The sequence below is a fragment of the Hemicordylus capensis genome, chromosome 4 (assembly GCF_027244095.1).
Source record: "Hemicordylus capensis ecotype Gifberg chromosome 4, rHemCap1.1.pri, whole genome shotgun sequence".
In the NCBI taxonomy this organism is placed as follows: Eukaryota; Metazoa; Chordata; class Lepidosauria; order Squamata; family Cordylidae; genus Hemicordylus; species Hemicordylus capensis.
Genome location: NC_069660.1, coordinates 148,822,879 through 148,843,996, shown reverse-complemented (window position 1 = coordinate 148,843,996; position 21,118 = coordinate 148,822,879). Strand labels below are relative to the sequence as shown.

The 21,118-nt window shown below is 45.3% G+C and overlaps 1 protein-coding gene across 13 annotated transcripts in view; it reads left to right on the top strand.

The window, feature by feature from the left end:
* Positions 1-21,118, top strand: part of HMCN1 (hemicentin 1) — a 409,401-nt gene that overhangs the window by 335,030 nt on the left and 53,253 nt on the right. For all 13 annotated transcript variants that reach the window (XR_008305548.1, XR_008305547.1, XR_008305549.1 and 10 more), the window contains 11 exons: positions 607-743; positions 2,282-2,423; positions 4,119-4,263; positions 6,244-6,371; positions 7,240-7,396; positions 8,436-8,557; positions 9,105-9,269; positions 11,012-11,119; positions 18,315-18,452; positions 19,739-19,873; positions 20,247-20,516. Coding sequence is in view for 9 of the 13 variants with exons in the window: in XM_053242914.1 (XP_053098889.1) it covers positions 607-743; positions 2,282-2,423; positions 4,119-4,263; positions 6,244-6,371; positions 7,240-7,396; positions 8,436-8,557; positions 9,105-9,269; positions 11,012-11,119; positions 18,315-18,452; positions 19,739-19,873; positions 20,247-20,516 (1,647 nt within the window). In the remaining 4 variants the exon portion in view is untranslated. The remainder of the gene's footprint in view (positions 1-606; positions 744-2,281; positions 2,424-4,118; positions 4,264-6,243; positions 6,372-7,239; positions 7,397-8,435; positions 8,558-9,104; positions 9,270-11,011; positions 11,120-18,314; positions 18,453-19,738; positions 19,874-20,246; positions 20,517-21,118) is intronic.

Genomic DNA, 21,118 nt, shown 5'->3' with positions numbered 1-21,118 from the left:
AGTTTGATTCATGAACTACAGTCGAGAGCCATATATATGTGAGATGGGTGCACACGTCCACATTTTTTGTGTCAGTTCCAACTGAGTTGCCAATCCTGTCTTAAGTATCTCTGAGTGTGTGGGAGGGAGGGAGGGAGTTTTGTTAGTTCATGGCCATGTCTTTAGTGCAAACAGTTTAAAAGAGAAACAGTAATATTAATCACATCATCTTGACATTCTAAAGAGTTGGGAGTGAGGATCAACATTTGGTGATAGGGAAGTCCACCAGGAACAGGTTTACCAGTCAATTCAGGCTGCTCCAGACAGCTGTTTCGGCATATGGAAGCTTTGGGGGAAGCCTAGTCCTTAGTGTGGGTTTGTGGTGGTGTGCTAAGAATCAGCTCTAAGCTGAATTCCATTTGGATCAGTGTAATCAGCTCTCAGATAAGCAGCATCACACTCATCTTGTACAAGGCATGATCTTGATGTTGAACATTTCCCAGAACAGATTAATTTACCTTGAAACTCATAGCTTTTCCTAATGGGCACAGGCTAATCAACATTGAACAGTTTCCCTCTAAGTAAGCTCAGTTTTTATATACCACACTTGTGCTTCCTCTCACACAGTTCCCCCTAACATTGCTGGCACAAGTGGTCCTCAGAATCTTAGTGTGCTGCAGAATAGACAGATTTTACTGGAATGCAAATCAGATGCGGTGCCACCTCCTACAATCATGTGGCTTAAAAATGGGGAGCTTTTACAGGTATGTGGTTTGGCTTTCTCCTTTTAGGTTTCATTGGGCTCTTTCACACAATCAGAAGGGGGTGGTTTGTGGCCAAGAAGGGCTCTTATCCTTTTTAATTCAGATGAGCAGAGCCTCCAGTCAGCTCTGCAAGCCACACTCCCAGATGAGCACTGCAAGCACATTCTTCATTGCTGCAGCTGGGAGCTGGAAAACAAAAAAAGGGCCTCTGAGCACTGGGGAAGCCTCCTCATTGTGTGCTCTGTGCTGCCAGGAGAAGGGGAAGTCTCCTGATATCATCAACAGCCCTCTGGCCACAAGGGGGCAGGTGGCAGGCCCAGCTCTATTCAAGCCATTTTGATCAAAGGGGCATAGAATGTGCTGTGCAGAGTGACACATTCAGAAGTGGCAACCCCTGTAGCCACAGCACTCAATCACAAACATGATGTGTGGCTGCTTGGAGTTGCTTACACTTGAAAATCCAGCACTCAAGCAGCAAGCCATGGTGGGGGTATCCTCTTTTTAAAAAAACAAACACAAAGCAAAAACCCTGGGTTAAGAGCAGGGTTTCGGATCTGGGTTACCCTGCTGTCAGTGAGTGCTCCGAATAAATGGAGAGAGAGAAATCACTGAAACCTGATGATGCTGATTCAAAACCATAATAAGGCATAAATGAACATTCCAACCAAATTTGGGTACTTTCAATAGAAACCAAATGTGTTGGGTAACAATGATGTAGGACAGCTCCTCTGTTACCAGTGCATGTTTCTTCCCATGATATGCAGTGGAGCAATGCAATGAATTATGGTCTCTGATACTTTTAATATCCTTAGATTAAAAAATGAATACATTCAATTGACTATACTTTTTAATTTTTAAAAAAGCTCTACAATATATACCCTTGTTTTCATTTAGGGATGCTGTAGCATTCCCAGATGTCCATTAGCAGTAATTGGATTCTACACATTTTTCTGAAAATATTGACATGCTACTGAACATTCTATCACAACATTTCCTATGGGATATTTTTTAATAACATAAAATGACTAACTACTGTACATTTGATGGGGGATTAGGATTGCATCATCTTGATCTGCTCCTATCTGCAATGTACACTTTTGACTTAACACATTGGCATATGAACCCAATGGAGCCTATAACATGTGGGACTGATCCATTTAAGTTGTACATCTCAAAGTTGTAATGTGTAGATCTCATGAAGAGGGTTATGTGTGTTGGGCTGTACACAGGCAGGCCCTGAGGCGGCAATTAACGTGAAGAGTAGGTGGGGCAGGGGTGCTATGGGGTGGAATGGATTAGCATATTACAGTTTTTATGTAAGCACAAACAGCCTTGAAGGCTCATTTTTAAAAAACAATGAACTTTGCTTCTATCTATCTATCTATCTATCTATCTATCTATCTATCTATCTATCTCATCACCACTTCCTAACTGTACTTCTACCTATCTTTTGAATGAGGACATTGTTGATGAATGTAATTTCCATGAATGAGAACATCGTTGATGAATGTAATTTCCATTTGTGAAACCTTTTATAGGCAACTCCCCGAGTTCGCATCCTTTCCAGTGGGAGATATCTGCAAATTAACAATGCCGATCTAAGTGATGCAGCTAGCTACACTTGTGTTGCAAGTAATGTTGCAGGTGAAACCAAGAGAGAGTTCATTTTAGCTGTAAATGGTAAGAAAAGAGAGGAGGTCCTATATATGTTTTGCATGGTATTTCCATAGAAGTTCAAGTGTTGGCATGTAAACTTATGCTATCCCTCAGAGAAAAAAATATTTAGAGCATAATCTGTTTATTTCATGGTGGAAGTATGTCTGTCTGGTTGTTTTTTTAAAACATAAACCATCATTCTGTCTATTTTGAACGTAAGTATATGTGGAAACAAGTATGCACACAAAACACTGCCCCCCCCCTTTTGGGGTAATTTTAATCTTCCATTTAAGAACTGGTCTTTGACCATTGCTCTGAATCTTGCCCCCTCATACTACTGAAATCTCTGCATTCTTCCATTCCACAATATCTTAGAAATTGCATTCCTGTCAGAAAAGCAATATTTACAGTCAAAGAAGAAGACTTTAACAATATCATCAAAGTATTAGATATAATTCTATTAATTTTTTTAAAAAACAGGCAAGCTTTCTTTGGGGCCTGATTTCTAGCTTTAGGATTCAAAAACCAAAAGATGACTATATTTTGGATGTGCTTCTGGACACTAGGAATAACTATTGAAGCTATACATTTATATATTGTTGTTGGTCACAATTTCTCTAGTAGTTCCATATAGAGTACTTTGCAGTCTTTTTTAAAATATATATATATATATATTCTCACCATAACCATTACATTTCCCATTTCGCAGACAAGGGGCTGAAATACAGCTACTGTGTGAAATATCAGATGAAGCAATATTTCAAACTAAGTACTAAGGCCAGCAGCATATAAATGGGAACTAAAATGACCATCAGGTTTTCTTTGTATTTAATATTGTAGGCTGCACACCTGGAAAATAAAGTAATTTTATATATATATATATATATATATATATATATATATATATATATATATATATAAAAATAAAAATTTTAAAAATAGTAGAATTGAAATGTAAATAATTTTCTGGGGCCATTCACATGACTGGGCGGGATGGGACCTCACCCCCGATGAGCACAAAAAGACTGCTGGGACCATGGACTGTGCTCCCAGATGGCCCATGCTGTATAGTGCTGCACTCCAGAGGCCCGGGATGCATTGGCCTCCAGATATCACACAATGCACTGTGCCATAAGCGCAGTGCAATGATGGGATCCCCCATCAGATGGACACTCTAGGCACCCATCTCTGAGTCTCCTTAGGCTGCATGCAGCCTGAGGACACATGATCCCAGTAGTTGGGTTAAGGGAGTGTTTGCTTCCTTAACTTGGCTAAGAGCCAGGCTTGGGTGCGGGGTTAGGCTGGGTAGGGTTTGGGAGCCTGGGAGCGGGGATAGGCTGGGTGGGGTTGGGAGCAGAGTTAGCCTAGGCTCCTCCATACGAGCGGCCTAGCCCAAGCTAGGCGCCTGATCTAGGCTGCTTGTGAGAACAGCCTCTTTTTCTCTTTTTAAGCCACATGCCAGCGTTTGCAATCTGGAACATATTAGGTGTCCATATAAAAATGTAATGTAATTTTATGCAGTGTGTTAAGAGCTATATACAGTAATCCTACTACCAAATTCTAAGGAGTGAAGCAGAATTTTAAGAAGCTATTTTCACATTCAAGCCCAAGTATTGTGGGATGGCGAAAAACCCATGTCTAATGGAAGGCAGAGATCCACATTTAAACAAGTCCCAGAGGGAACTGTCTGATGTTTTCAGGAATTCTCCTTTTATGCAGTTGCTCCCGTAATCAGAGGTGGTCCTCAAACTGTGACTGTGAATATTAATATGTCTGCTGTCTTGGAGTGTACTTCGGAAGGCCTTCCAACCCCAAGAGTTACATGGAGAAAGGATGGAACCCTTTTTACTGGAAACAGTCCTAGGTAATTACTGGTTGCCAGAACAAACATACATTCTACAATACCCTCTCTAACTTTTAGAATAGTTTTGTAATGTTGGAGTTAAGCCCAACTCCTTTCAATCACTCATTATTCTAGAAATGAGTAGAATCACTTTACTCCAGTCCAGGTTTTTAGAATTTATTTATAATATCTATTGTATTTTAATTTATTTATAATATTTATTGTCTTTTACAATTAAGTTTTTTTACAATAGCAACATAAAACTAGAAAAATGTGTTAGTAGGGTGTTGAAGGGGGCATATAGATTCAGTAAAGTGGTGACTGGAAAACAATAAAGTGTCACAGACCATAGATCGCTACATATATTATGCACAGATATTGATGTACACTGTCTTACTCAGAAATTAAGTATCCATAATGTGCTGTCATCAATATGCCACAGGTTCAAAGCCAATATAGTCAAGTCCTCTGTCCATATTAATTATAGAGCAGGAAGACTCATTCTTATTAGATATTCAAGTCTGAGAATCTCAAGGAGGTTTTTCTATGACTAAGTTAATCCAGACACATGTGTTGACCCAAAAGGGAGTCACTTCGGACACTTCCACACCATGGTTCTAAATACTGCTTGCTGAATGAAGCATAGCTTGAGATCCAATGTGGACATGCAGGGACATTTTGAGAGAAAGCCTATTGGCCAGTAGAGGGGGTGGGAGAAGAAGCTACTGCATGAGCCTCTTGACAAAGAGAATTTAACAGCACTTTTCCTTCTCCAAGCCTTTTCCACCAGTAATGAGAGCATATTCCAGAGGTCTCCCAATGACATAAGAACCTCTGGGGAATGCTCTCATTTCTAGATGGTGCCATGCAGTTTCTCAGCCAACTCATGCCACCAGTATTGGGGGGTTCAGAGGTCAGCTCAATTGGGTGAACCCTCAAACAGTGTCCAAGCTGGCTGGCCCCTGTCACCTTTCCTGCTGAAGCTGATCTTTGTCGCTTGGAGTTGCAATCTGTAAAGGGAGAAGTGAAGAGGGGATGAATGCCATAAAAAGTCATTAAAAAGAGTGAAATGATTGAATGGGAGGCACATGGTGATGTAGACTAAACAGCAACATTTGATTGTGTTATCTCTTCCCCAGATGCTTATTGTGAGAGAAGACAATCTGCATAGATCTGTTTTTCTCTGTGAAATGTTGAGTTTTGAGTTTTCTTTAAAGGCAGTAACAGAGATTCCAAGCATGGCATGTCCCCTTAGCTAAGCAGGGTCTGCCCTGGTTGCATATCAATAGGAGACTAGAAGTGTGAGCACTGTAAGATATTCCCCTTAGGGGATGGAGCCGCTCTGGGAAGAGCAGAAGGTTCCAAGTTCCCTCCTTGGCATCTCCAAAATAGGAAATCTGAGAGAGATTCCTGCCTGCAACCTTGGAGAAGCTGCTGCCAGTCTGTGCAGACTATCCCAAGCTAGATGGACCTATGGTCTGACTCAGTATATGGCAACTTCCAATGTTCCTCAGCTGTTGATTACAACTCCTAGCATCCCCAACTGCAATGGCCTTTGGATGTGGATAATGGGAGTTGTAATCAACAGGAGTTGGGAATCCCTGTTACAGGGAACATTGTTTAAAGGACTTTAAAGTCTTGAAACAATTAAAAGCCCCTGGTGGCGCAGTGGTAAAACTGCTGCCCTGTAACCAGAAGGTTACAAGTTCGATCCTGACCAGGGGCTCAAGGTTGACTCAGCCTTCCATCCTTCCGAGGTCGGTAAAATGAGTACCCAGAATGTTGGGGGCAATATGCTAAATCATTGTAAACCGCTTAGAGAGCTCCGGCTATAAAGCGGTATATAAATGTAAGTGCTATTGCTATTGCTAAGTGCTATTGCTAAAAGATAAATTTTCTAGTGGAAATATAATTATCTTTGTTAGGAGGAACAAAAGTGTATGAACAAAGAAATGCCTTTTTAAAAAATTTCTTTCTTCAATCCTCTATGTCTTGTTTTAGATATTCCATAATAGTCAATGGATCCCTTCATATTCATTCAGCACATGTTATTGATACTGGGCACTATCTTTGTATGGCAACCAATGTTGCTGGCACTGACCGCAGGCGGGTTGATTTACATGTCCACGGTAAGTATGCACTTTGAGAGATGATATCCCATAGAAGGACTGAAACAAACCACAGATCACATAACTTATTCTTAAAGCTCAAAATGGCAGGCATGATCCATCCAAGCATAGGCACAGCACCCACATGTGGCGAGGTCACCATAGGACTAGTCGAACCCTATTGCCTCCCTTTCCCTCCTGTTTTCCCTGTCCCTTTCCTTTTTTGGTACATGCACACTGAGCCACTGTAGGACCAGGTTTGTGCATTCTTTGCATATCCCCATCCAGTGCACCATTCTTTTCTTTAAAACAAAACAAAACATATTGTTTATTGAGTTTTCCAAATGTAAGTGCATAGTATTATCACTTATTAAAGTAGCATTTATCAGAGTTATATTAGAGTCCAAATAACATGCATCAGGAGAAGAGGGAAGGTGGGATGGGGATATGGGAGGCGTGCACAGATTCCCGAAGCCTCATAATGGCCTTATAAGCCATGTGTACATGTGCCTGTTCTAGTGAGGAGGAGCAGGAGGAGCAGGAGGAAGAGAGAAGAAATGGAGCGCTATTGAATGTGATATGATCCTTCTGTATGCAGGTGCTGTGGCCACACTGGGATTTGTGCTGTGTTGTTTTACTAACTTGAAAGTAAATAATATTTTCCTGGTGATAAATATTTCGGTTCACAGTATTCATTGATTTGTTCTCTTGTGTTCTTGTGCTGAACTGAGCAAATATGAATTTCTCTTTAAATACTCTATTGTAGTGTGGTCTTTTTCATTCTTTAAATCATTAGTTCACATCCAGACAGCTCATGGAAGCATGCAGATTGGTCCATATCAGTTTGTTGGTTAATATTACTGTGTTAACTTTTGTGCTTTGCTTCTAGTTCCTCCATCTATTGCTTCTGGGCCTGTCAACATTACAGTAACTGTGAATGTCCCAACCACTCTGCCATGTGAGACCTCCGGAATTCCTAAGCCAGCAATAACTTGGAAGAAGAATGGGCACCTGCTCAATATGGATCAGAACCAGAACACATTCAGGTGAAATTTTTTAGCTCACATCAGAATAGCACTGCATTGGTGCAACGGGGACTGAAATCCAGACTAAGATTGCACCACTGAATGAGGGGAGACTAATGTTTTTTACAATCTCCCTTTCCCTCTGAAATCCACAGTGCCTCCCAAAAATATGTCTCTAAGGGCTATGCAACCTATAGGGACATAGGTTTCCCTTTCCCACTGTGCCTCCCTTCTCACAAAGCAGGGTAGATATCTGGGAATAACTAGTAAATAATCAGAAGATGGCAGGGACCTCATCCAGGTACATTTTTTAACTGGACACAGCCTGGGGATGCTTGATCCAAAATGAATCCATGGGAACCGGACAGGGCTGAAACCACGTTGTACTGGACCTGCATGTGCATGTGCACAGACACACACCACCTGCACTGGATCTGCCCCTGCCTGTCCCTGGTTGGGTAGTAGGCCTGGTAACAGCAAGAGTTCAAAGGACTCAGCAGTAGGCAGTGAAAGCAGTTCTCATCCTCTAAAGGTAGGAAGGGCAGGAGCTGCCACTACATTCTTCAGTATGTGTGGTGAGGGGAGCTGCTACCATCATTGCTGAGTCCTTCAGCAGCAATTTCTCCTTCCATCCCCACCTGCTGATGGGAGTATCTTCCAGGTCCCTGCATCACTGCAGGGTCTATGGGATGCTCTCATTGGCCATTGGGCGAAGTGCCTGACAGCAAGCAGTCTGCAGTAGCAACAGTAGTGCAAGTCAGCCAACCAAGTGTTGGCCAGGTGAGTGGGTGTGGGCCCTTGCCTCACCTGACCCACTGGTGATGCTGGTCCTGGAATCTAAATCCACCAACATAATCAGTGTCAAGATAGAAAATGAACTGGAAGCTGATGCATCAAATCCATTGCAACTCTGTGATTCTACTGTTCTTTTTGCAGTTTGAGTGTCAGTATTTGAATTGTACCCCCTTGATGGTAAGTTTGGTGACTTTCTTCAGATGCTACAATGAACTATAAGCAGTGCTTCCCTTTTCCTTTTTCTTTCTCTCTCCCTCCCACACAGGCTTTTATCTTCAGGTTCACTAGTAATAATTTCTCCCACCGTAGATGATACAGCAATCTATGAATGTATAGTATCAAATGAAGCGGGAGAGGATCAAAGAACAATTGCTCTCAATGTACAAGGTACAGTACTCTTTCTATATCCATGTACACTATACTGGACACTATCAGCATGTCTTCATGAAAGTTTTTTTAAATAGTAAGCTCTTTGGCTGTTTGGAGAGACTGCGGCTAAAGAACTGCTAAGAGGGGACTTGTTCGTGTTCGGCTCTGGGCCCTTGTGGTCCTCCAACCTGCAAGCAATAGAATGTCCAACAGGTTGACCAGAAGTCTTCATTTCTTAGCTGTTCTAGCTTGTTTCTTTCTTTAAAAGTTCAGTCATAAGATGCTGGGGAATTTCTTATATATGTTTTGTAAACCTGTTCTGTGAAAGTCTGGACAATATATCGTCGAGATTATCTTCTCTGCTCTTACACTGCTCTTATTGCAACTTGTCTTGATAGCCTGTATCTTGTAGGTCTACGGCAATGAAGTTGGTTCTATATTTAAAGGCTATCAGGTTGTGCTTAATTTGCTGGTCATTTATACAGTTCATTCAAGGTGACATTGTAACATGCAATCAATATAAATTATCAATACTTTTTATTTTTCTCTGCTGTCCTTACTTTAGTGCCTCCATCCTTAGCAGACGAAGCTGCAGAACTGCTGGTAAGCAAGTTGTCTCCAGTAGTAATTCCTTGCACTGCGTCAGGAGTTCCTTTGCCTACAATCCATTGGACAAAAAATGGAATAAGACTTCTTCCTCGAGGAGATGGCTACAGGATTCTGTCTTCAGGTTATGGATATACAATTATGCTGAATTACCTTTTGGAATTCATTAGCCACTGTTTTGTGAAATATAAATGAAACAAGTTGTTCTAGTAAGAACTAATTTGCCTAATTTCCTTTCACTATCTCTACAATTGGACTAAATTTGGTTCAAATCGAGGTCCACAAATTAGATCTCTTGCGCCTCAAATGTTCACACATCCGCCATCTTGGATCAGGCTGGATGACATCATTACAAACTACACCATTGGGGCATCCCTATGTGTCCATACAGCTGTAGCAAATTTGGTTCAAATTGGTTAGGCAGTTCACAAGTTAGCCCACTTGCACCCCAATGAATTGAGGTGAATGACATCTTCACAAACTACACCACTGGGGCATCCCTTTGTGTTCCTTCAGCTGTAAAAAATTTGGTTCATATTGGTCCAGGCACTGCAAAGTTGATGGCACACGCACACACACACACTCACACACACACTGCTAGGTGATCTCATAATCCTACTGGAAAGTAGGCTAAAAATGGCTCTTCCTTCTTAAAAAGTCAGCATCCATTCTATTTAGGCCACAGCAGAGACTTTTGGCCAGAACCACACGTTACCAGCCAACTCATGTTTACAAGTGTCCGACTGACACTTTTCAACTACAACATGGCAACAGGAGTGTAATTTGTTGGGGAGAAGTGACAGATCCTTACCAGGGCCACCATTTTCTCCCTGCAACTCCTTCCACAGCTGATTTTCTCCCCACTCAGATCCCAATCCCATGCTGCTGACTGGAAACACACAGGTCTGGAATCCTGCTGTGAGAAACATGAGGAGCAGGGAGTTGCAGGTTAAAAATGGAATGGGGGACAACCCCCCCTGTTCACCTCCTGAGAAATTGAATTAGCAGTGTCCGGCCCCTTGAAAGTGTGAGTTTTCCAGTAACATATAGTTCCATACAAAGGCTCTAGTCATATGGTTGAAAGCACAAGCTATGTTTTACCCCTCTCTATATATATCTAACAGGCCACCAACCATGCTCCTGTTGCCTTCTTTCCACCCTACTTCAGTCTGTCACTCAGTTCTTGGTGTTCCGGTTTCCTATACTTCCTTGGCTTTAGAATTCTGCTGTGAGAAGGAAAAAAGAGGATGCAATGGGGCAGCCCAAGGAATTGTGGTGCCTGAAGTTAGGCCCCAAATGCTGTCTTGTCCCTGGTGGGAGCCAGGCACTTTTCAAAACCAGCCTTTGAAAGATTTGAGTGTGCATGGGGGGCAGGGAGGAAGGAAGGTTGCTAGTAGCCTTCTCTTCTCTCTCAGTGCTTCTTGTGAGCCATGTGAGGAAAGGTCCTCCTTGCAGAGTTTGCAAGGGTCAGCTCACTGTCCCCAAGAGCTGCTGCAATAGCAGTGGCAGCAGGCATCTTGCCACCTTGCTGGTGACCCAGTAACTTGCTTCCTGAGAAGACTGCCTTACCTTGCCTCATGAAAGGGGGCATGGTTCTTCCCTGGGATGGAAGAACACATTTCTGTTTCACCAATAATGCATGCAAGCAGTTCCTTCAAGGCTCAAAGACCGGGAGCTTTGCTGCAAAGGTGCCCCTGTGCCACTCCCCTCGATTTCAGCTTGTACATCCTACTGGTTTGTGCTTGAATTTTACTTCATGTTTGACTGTCTGGGAAGTGCACTTGAACTTCAGGTCTGTAATCACAGTTTGGTTACCATTAACCATGCTGTAGCAGAATGGTTAACATTTTCCACGTCTTCCTGTAGGTGCGGTTGAAGTGGCTGCTGCTCAGCTGGACCATGCCGGAAGGTACACCTGCATGGCACGGAATGCCGCGGGCTCTGCTCATAGACACGTTACTCTGCGTGTTCAGGGTGAGGTGGGAACTTGTATATTTCTTGTCAGTCTTTAAGAGAACGGAGCATTGGTGTTCACTTACCGTGAAGGCTCCTTCTGGTTGATGTTGCCAGGGACACCTCTGGGTTATCCTTTCCCACTAGCTCCAAGGCAGGACAGATTCGATTGGTTGTAGAAATTTCAGCCACGCCTCCTTGGTGCTAGGAGGATAACCCCTCCCAGTTCTTGCTGTCCGAGAGAAATACTGGTACACACCAAAGACGGACTGGACAATAAATAAACATGTGAAAAACAACCAGACTGGAGCAGCACACAGGGTTCTTGGGCTAGAGGCAAAGAGCGGATCGGTATACCCTGCGAACCCCGGAGGGAGGCCTGAGAAGGGACTCTCCACGGGAGGAGGCCAGGAGCGCCAAACTGGGTGGGTCGAGGTGTCCCTGGCAACATCAACCAGAAGGAGCCTTCACGGTAAGTGAACACCAATGCTCCGTTCTCGGTTGAACTGTTGCCAGGGACACCTCTGGGACATACCACAGCTTGTCCAACGCAGAGGGCGGGTGCGCTCCGGCCTACTCCCGAGGGAGAACCTGCTGAAGCACCCTTCTTCCAAAGGACGCCTGAATATCGGCGTAGGATTCGATCTTGTAGTGCTTAGTAAACGTAGAGGGATTGGCCCAAGTGGCGGCTCTGCAAATGTCCTGGATTGGGGCATTAGTTGAAAAGGCGGCTGAGGTGGCGGCCGCCCTGGTAGAGTGCGCCGAGATGCCTGAAGGCTGGGGTAAGCGAAGTGTCTCATACGCCAGCGAGATACACGCCCTTATCCATCGTGCGATAGTAGGTGCTGATACGGGCGAGCCCATTGATCTCGGGTGGAAGGAGACGAACATTTGGTCCGTATTTCTGAATGAGGCGGTGCGGGCGATATATTTCTTGAGGCAGCGCCGGACATCCAGGTTATGCCAGAGTTTTTCCTTCTCGTGGACCGGGCGCGGGCAAAAAGAAGGGAGGAAAACATCTTGAGACTGATGGAAAATTGGGGCAAAATGAAGGTAGGAACCCATCTTGCGATGGGTGGAAGGGGGACACCACCTTTGGCCTCATGAAGGGGTCTGGAATGAGCCTGATGGCCTCTTTCTGAAATATACAATGTGACTTGTTTTACAGACAGCACCTGCAGCACCGAGAAGAGCCTTGCTGAAGTGATGGCCACCAAAAAGGCCAATTTAAACTGTAAGATCCTGATCAGAATAGCTGCCAAAGGCTCCAAGGAGTGAGCTTGCAATGCCTTGAGGACAGTATGTAGTTCCCAAGAGGGTAACGTATGCACTGTTGGAGGTGACATCAGCGAGGCACCTCAAAGAAACTACGCTGGTGAGGATGTGACTGAGACATTTTGTCTTTTCTACTGAGAGCAACTCCATCAACGGCAATGCCTGCCGTTGCAGGGTATTCGGACATAGTCCCTTCTTGAACCTTTCTTGTAAGAAGAGCAGGAGATGATATAACTTAGCCGTGCCCTTCGGAACGGAGTTGCGAGACATCCAGCGAAGGAGTGCTCCCAATGTCTATTGATAAATTCTCTCTGTCGATGGACTTTACGACGCCAGCATAGTGCTGAGAACTCCCTCCGAGTAGCCATGTTGGCTCAGGACTCGGCACTCAGTTTCCAAACGATGAGCCGAAACCAACATGGATCCGGGTGTAAAACTGGACCCTGATGGAGCAGGTCCGGGGTCTGAGGCAACTCCCAAGGTGGCTCCACCGCCAGATGGAGGAGCTCTGGAAACCAGGGTCTCCTGGGCCAGAATGGTGCCACTAAGAGTACTCTTGCTCGAAGACACATCCATTGCAGGACTCTGGCCAACAGAGGTGTCAGAGGATACGTATAAAGGAAAGCGTCTGGTCATAGACTGGATAGGGCATCCACTGCCATCGCCTCCCTGCATGGAAATCTAGGCATAAACGCTGGGGATTGTGCATTCTTCGGAGTCATGAAGAGGTCTACCTCGGGCATGCCCATCTTCCCTGTTATCTGGGTTAAAACTGATGGATTTAGAGCCCATTCCCCCAGTTGGATGTCAGCCCAGCTTAACCAGTCTGCAAACAGGTTCAGCTCTCCCTAGATGTGGTGTGCCATCAGGGAAGGAAGGTTGCTCTCTGCCCAAGACAGCAGAAGGACAGCCTCCTGGTGAGATGACCTGGACCCCCATTGCTTGTTTACATATGCCTTTGCCGTCGTATTGTCGGTCTTTACAAATACTTCAGTGCCTTGGATGATCTCCTGGAATGCTAGTAGCGCTAGGCAAATTGCATGGAGTTCCCTCCAATTTATGTTGTGAGAACGCTCCTCCGTGTTCCATAGCTGCTGCGCCAACTGGTTGAGGCAGTGGGCTCCCCAGCCCCTGTCAACTTGGGTCTGTTGTTCTGATGAACATCTGTGGGTCCAAGAAGGTCTTTTCCCAATTCAGGTTGTTGGAGTTGATCCACCAGCGGAGAGAGTGACGCAGGTCTGGTGGTAACTTTATAAGCAGTCTACACTTCCTTACGATTGCCTTCTGGTGGGGTAGGAGAAACCACTGGAGGTCGTGCAGATGAATTCAAGCCCACGGAACTGAGTCTGGTGCGGCCACCATCAAGCTCAGCAGTCTTGACAAGGAAGCCAGAGGAACTCTTGGATTCACTAGGACCAGGTGAACCTCTGTCTGGATAGTCTGTAACCTGTCTGGTGGAAGCAAGAGGCGGTCCACTAAGGTAACTATGATTACCCACAAATGGCGCAGCCTGTGGCATGGCGTCAATTGACTCTTTTCTCCATTTATGAGGAAACCATGGTTCGAGTGTTGCGATAGTTAAGGACCAAGTCCTGTTCTGCCTCTGGGAGAGATCTCGCCTGCAGCAACAATTGACTATCCCTTTCTGACAGAGTTGCGCCACCAGTGGTGCCAACAACTTTGTGGAGACATGAGGGGCTGCTGTATTGAAAATGCCTTCCAGCATATCTAAACCGAAGGTACTGCCTGCTTTCCGGGTGTATAGGAAGATGCAGGCAGGCCTCCCTTATATCTATGGACGCGAGCACATCCAGATGAAAGAGTGCCTCTGAAACTGCTCTTAGAGTTTCCATCTGGAAATGAGTTCTGTGGACCCATCTGTTCAAAAAAATTTAAGTCTAAAACAGCTCTCCTTGAACCGTCCCTTTTTGGGACGGTAAATAGGATAGAGGTGTTTTGTTTTGCTGTTTTGGTTTGTTTGTTTTGTTTTAACTCCCTCTCCCTCCTGTGCCAGAGGCACTGGCTCCACTGCCCTGATGTCCAGGAGGAGTTGGATTGCCTAGACTATCGGCAAATGCTTTGAGAATGCTTTTGACCTTAGAGTGGGGATAAAGCAGCAGGGGGAGAGGAGTGAAACTCTATCCTGTAGCTGTGATGGATCAGCTGCAGAACCCAGTTGTCTGAGGTTAATCTTCCCAGGCTGGGGCGAGGTGAGACAAATGCCCTCCAAGCCTGAAATGCTTCAAGTCATTGTAGTGGCTTTTGCTGCTTTGACTGAGCAGCTTGCTGTTTGTAGGTACCAAACCCTCTAAAGGGTGCTCTCTGAGGATTCCAAGATCCCCTCTGGAATTTTGTATCTCTGTCCTGGCCCCTGAAGGGCCGGAAGCTATGAAAGGACCGATTGTATTGGAAGGGCCTTTTAAAAGGCTGTTTATCAGTCTTTTTATTGGTTGAAGGCATTGTCTTTCACTTATCAGACGATTCTACAAGAATGTCTTGTAGGGCAGACTCACCAAAAAGCTTCTTGCTGTCGTAAGAGACGGTAGCAAGGTTTAGCCTAGAGGTAGAACCAACCTGTCCAATTTTGAGCCACAAGTGGCGTCTGCCAACAAATGATGAAACCGCCTCTTGCGCTGAGAATCTAATCGTATCAAGAGTGGCATCGGCTATAAGGGCCTGCGCCTTCTGGATCTTGAATAGTTGCTGTCACATCTTAACTGGGTCCCCTGGAGGATCACTCAGAAGATTGACCACCAATAATAAGGAGTCACGGGCTGCCCTGGATGCTGCCGCTGTTGCACGGACCACCAGGCACACGTTCTCATGACACGATTAAATGACAGCTAGACCTTCTGGTCAGCTATGTCTTTTAGAGAAAACTCACCCTCTCGAGATGCCAAGGAATCCGACACCAATTGCGAAATCGGGGCATCCGCATTTGGTGTCCTCAACATATCTGTAGTGGTTTGCTGAAAAGAATAAAGTTTGTTCGCCATGCACACAGCCTTGCAGCTGGAAGCTGGTGTCAACCATTCCTGTTTGACTACATCCACAAACAACTCTGGCATGGGCATCAGCCTGTCCTTGGGGTGTGCTCTAGGAAAGACCAAGTCCCCTTTGGCACAAGAGTCAAAACTCTGCCCAGCCTCAGTCCCATTGTTTTAATAATTCTGAACATCAGTGGGCTGAAGTCCTCTGCCACAAAGAGGTGCTGTGACACTGAGGCATCACCAGTGTCCTCCCCTCCAGACCATTGGGTCCGGATCAAAACCTCCTCCTGCATTAATTGGGTCTTCAGGGTCAGAAGGCAGATTAGGCCTCTCTGAGTCTGCAATGACTTTTTTGGGGGGGGGGGGGAGGTGCAAGTAAACCCCTAGGGCCCCCAGAGTCTGATCAGAAGCATCAGAGGAATGGTCCCGTGCCACCTTGCCAGACAACTTGCCCAGCAAACTATGCTTAAGCTTGCTTTTGGCCTTCTTGGGAGAAGGACTGACAAACTCGCTAGGTGAGGAGCTCACACTGGGTGATTTATGCCTTCTCCCCTTTGTGGATCTCTCACTCCTCTTAGGGGGCCTAACCTGGTAGATGGTGCCAATGATTGCATTGCGAAACCATGCCAGCTACTCAGGTGGCAGCACAGACTTAGGTAAAACAGCAGAGTTAGAACTGGAGGATGCTTTAGGCCCCGTCTCTGCAGCAGACTCCCCCTGCTGGCCAAACAACATAGTCACAGTCTTAGGCTTTTCCCGCCCTTTTAGAGACTGTCTCCCTTTTACATTACCGGCTCCTTCAGGTAAAATGGAGGGATTCTTCACAACCGTCGCCATCTTAGGAACAGAAGATGCCTGTGATGGCCTCGCTGCCCTGCCGGTCAGGTTGCTAGCCAGCTCGCCAATCCGCCTAATCTCTTCTGAGGTTGGTGGGGCGTTGGCAATAGGGAGCCTCCCAAAGCGCTCTTCACAGCCACTTCAAGCTGCCTGCAGCAGCGTGGCGCGCCGGGCCGCAGTAGAGCGAGTCTCGCAGCCCGAAGGCGGGAGACTCGATGCGGCCCCTTCGACAATCCGGACGGGCGGCTCGAGAGCGGCCGTCACCGACGCGGTAAAATTACACCCTTCCAGGGGGGACTCCGTGGCCCATAGATGAGAGACGGCCGATCACGGACTGTCAACTCACTGCTGGCGAATTTTTCAGGAGGTTTTCAGGAGGTCGGAAAAGCGGCCTTGCTATGCAGGGCCTGCAGCAGCCTGCGCCAATGGGGCCTACAAACGGCCCTGAAACCTCCCAGGCTGAAAACATTCAAACTCTTCCCCTTGTTGGAGAAATTGCCCTGTACCTCTCTGACTGGCTCCAAGCAACAGAGAGGAAAGAGGAGATGAGGGGGGAGAGAAGTGTGGTGGGGAGAGAAACAGACGAAAGAAGGGTGGTTTTCTTTCTTTTCTTTTCTTTTCAGATAATAGCAAGTAATAAAGATCAGGGACAGAAAAAAAAAAGGATTTGGAGAACAGAATACTGTAGTTAGAGAAGTAATATCAGCAGAAAATAGAGAGAGCTAGAAAAACGCTGCCATGGAGCTTGCTGAGGACAGAAAGAACGGGAGGGGTTATCCTCCTAGCACCAAGGAGGCGTGGCTGAAATTTCTACAACCAATCGAATCTGTCCTGCCTTGGAGCTAGTGGGAAAGGATAACCCAGAGGTGTCCCTGGCAACAGTTCAACCGAGAAAGTTGTCCCCACAACCACAAATATAAGGGCCAATCTGCACATTTAGAATAGTCATGTTGGGATCATACCACTTCAGACCACAGGTGAGAGGGTCTATGGATCATGCCCATACTTCCCACTTAAAAATTTCCATGCATTTAGACAGCTGGCCCATTGAAGATAGAGAATTTCACGTCAAGCCCTCTGGCATGTGACTAGTTTCTGTGTGCAGAAAGTTATTGTGGGCTGGAGGAATGTTAAATGTGAGTAAAATATGAAACACAAAGTAGACACTAGTGGTGTGCATGGAACTGGTGCCTGCCAGTTTGAAGGTGCGGGGGCTCTCTTTAAGGATGGGAGGGGGTGCGCTTACCCCTTCCACCACATTCCCCCCGCTGGTGCTGCCTTTTAAAACAGTCTGGTGGGGAGACATGACATGCGCACAAGCATGTGCAACATGTACGTGCATGTTATGACATGCGCACGTGCAGCGGCAACTTCCGGTCACTTCCGGACCGAGAAGGTACTGGGACGGCAAGGAGGTACATTGGCACCCCACCGGACTGTTTTAAAAGGCAGCGCCGGTGGGGCAAATGTGGCAGGAGGGGTAAGAGCACCCTCCCCCATCCTTAAAGAGATTCCCCCCATCTTTGAACTGGTTGAACCGGTCTTTTGGTTTGGAGGCCCATAAAGGGCTAGAACTGGTTCTGTGTACATCCTTAGTAGATTCTAGCAACAGTCACTGAAGGGACATGTGCTGGGATTGAATAGGGACAATTGCTCTCCCCCTGCTAAATGCAAACCACTTTGAAAGGTTTATCTTTATCCAGTTAACAGGATAAATGGGATCAGTACCCATTTGAGGCACCTGTAATACATACCTGGTGTGTACTTTCTGCACTGAAATCCTTTGGGGATTTATGTAAATGCCATATTAGAAAGAGTTAAATGATTTTGCTTTAAAGAGTCAGGCCTGGAAGAACAAAAGTAATCGATTATCTTCTGTTCTGGAAAGAGTTGATCAAACATGAATTGAGAAATTCAAATTTGTTCTGACTTCCAGTCTCCAAGTACTTTATTACATCATTTATAAAAAAAAAATTCTGTTGCTGAGGATGTTAATTTTCTGTTGCTGAGGATGTGATATAATTTTCTGTTGCTGAGGATGTGATATAATGATTAAAGTGAAAAAGACCTAGATAGATCAGAAATCACCTCTTTTTATTTGCTTTGTATCTTAGAACCACCAGCTATTCAACTACAACCTGGAACACTTGATGTTATTCTTAACAACCCAGTTCTCTTACCATGTGAAGCAGTGGGCACACCACATCCCATAATAACATGGCAGAAAGAAGGCATCAGTGTTATCACAACAGGTATCTAACTGTGCATTTTTAGTTTACCCAACTAAATATCACAATTCTGTATCCTAAGAAAGGATACTCTGTATCTCAAGCACCTCTGAGAGTTTATTTACCCATGCAAGTTCATCACTTTATGACTGTGGTATCAAATTGCGTGCATGTGAGCATGGGGCATTATGGACAGGTTGTTCATATCATCTCAGAATACACAGTGCTTTTCAATGAGATAAGTCCACACATCAATTGATATGCAAAGCCGAACCGAGTGAACTGAGAAACGCCTGTCCAACTTGTATGAACAACGCAAAGAAAGGAGAGATCACAATCGCTCTAAGAAATTTAATCTTAAAGTTAGGATACTATAGTAAAGTAAAGTTGTGCAGTCAAGTCACTGTCACACCTGGTGACCACAGAGCCACGTGGTTTTCTTTGGTAGAATACAGGAGGCTTTCATCATTGCCATCTCCCACACATTATGAGATGATGCCTTTCAGCATCTTCCTATATCGCTGCTGCCCAATTTAGGTGTTTTCCATAGCCTGGGAACATACCAGTGGGGATTCAAACCAGCAACCTTTTGCTCCCTTGGCAAGTTACTTCTAGGGATGTGCACAGAACTGGGTGGGGGTGGCTCGAGGGTGTGTGAGGTCTCGCTTTAAGGGCAGGGGTGGGTGCACTTACCCCTCCCACTGCTTTCCCTCCACCAGCGCTCGGTTTTGGTAAAAGCCTTCAGGGCGGCAGTATACCTCCCTGCCTCCCCTTCCTCCTCTTCGGCTGGAAGTGGCCAGAAGTATTGGGTGCACGTCTGATATGTGCGCCCGATTTCCGGCCACTTCCAGCTGAAGAGGAAGAAGGGGCAGCAGGGAGGTACACTGCTGCCCTGAAGGCTTTTACCAAAACCAAGTGCAGGCGGGGGGAACGTGGGGGGAAGGGTAAATGCACCCTCCCCCACCCTTAAAGTGAGACCCTCTGGCCTTCAAACCTCAAACCCACCCAGAGTTTGAACTTGTTCAGAGGCCTGTAAAAGGGCCTCCGAACAGGTTAGTGCACATCCCTAGTTACTTCCCCGCTGTGCCATTATGTTGCTGCTAGGATACTATACCTGATGTTTTTACTAAATTTCTAGAGCTTAAATCTTTCTTTCATGTTCTCAACGGACACAGCATACAATTGTGCCCTGCTCTGAAAACTGCCAGTCTATATTTCCCCCCACTTCTAGCTTCAACACATGCTATTCCTTCCTTCTGTGTTTCTCTACAGTTATGTCTTACTTATTACATTTTGTGCATGCATTCTAGGGAATAGTTATACAATTCTTCCTGGTGGCAGTTTGCAGATTGCAAGAGCTACTACTGAAGATGCTGGAACTTACATCTGTGTTGCTCAGAATCCAGCAGGCACTGCCCTTGGAAAGATCAAACTAAAAGTTCAAGGTAGGTTTTGGTGGTGAACTGCAAATCTGTCATCTGAAGTTGCTCCACAAAGCATACTAGATGTTACTAGGATGCTTTCAACTGAGGTTTATCCTAGTAACCTCCCCGCCTCTGCCAAGGAATCCATCATTAGAGCGTCACCTAGTGAAAGAGGACAAATGGTAGGATGGTTCGCTTAACAGCGCTTGCTTTTGTCTCCCAACCAAGAAAAAGAGAGAGAGAGAAAGTGAAAAGGGAGGGACCTAATCCACAGGGTAGCTGGGTAATAGGGTTCCAAGATGAAGGGATCTTGAGGAAGTATGGATGAGTAGGGAGTGTCATCCCATTGTCTTCTAGCTCTGTTAATTAATACAGGTGGTTACTTACCTTTCAGTTCCTCCAGCTATCAAACCTCATCCTGAGGAATATGTGATTATTGTGGATAAGCCTGCCACTTTATTGTGTGAATCAGAAGGCTACCCAGCTCCACAAATTGCATGGCATAAAGATGGACAGCAAATCATCGAGTCCATGCGGCAGCGGATTCTCAGCACGGGAGCTTTACAGTTTGCATTTGCTCAGCCTAGTGATACTGGCCGTTACACGTGTACTGCTACAAATGTAGCTGGATCAAGCAGCTCTAGCATGGAACTCACTGTGTATGGTAAGTGTGATGAGAACATGAGTTCACCTGTTAAGTGAGGTGGAAGTCAGTATGGTGGCCAGTTTTTCTTTCTTTCTTTCATATCTTAATTTCTTTTGTGTATATAAACATACTGTTACAACTACAGCACACAAACAGCGATGCTATCTCAACATTAAATAACTCTCTGCTTGTTATTTAAGGTGAATGATTTATTTATTTTTAAGAAGAGTCGATTTACAGGGAGTCAGACAAATGGAGCAAGGGGGGAAAGACAAAGTTCTACACTGAGCAGTCCAGATTTTGTTAAATAGCACTACCTTGCAGCTCTTAACAATTGTCCTTTTCTCTTGAGCTATTAAGATAGCAGAAATCAGAAAAACAATTTTGTAAATGTGTTGGCTACCACCAGGAGTCCACTTGCACTCTGTGCATGCTCAATCAACAGGCAACAGGGTGAAGGGGAAACCAGTGCTGCAGCCCTTACTATTCTAATTTCTTTGTGTGGCTCATGAACAGATTGGTGTTAGGGAGAACAAGTCAGACCCAAGATTACTGAAGAAATGTAAGCTTTGTTGTAAGAAAATAGAATCATAACTGGAGTGTCTGAACAATACTACATA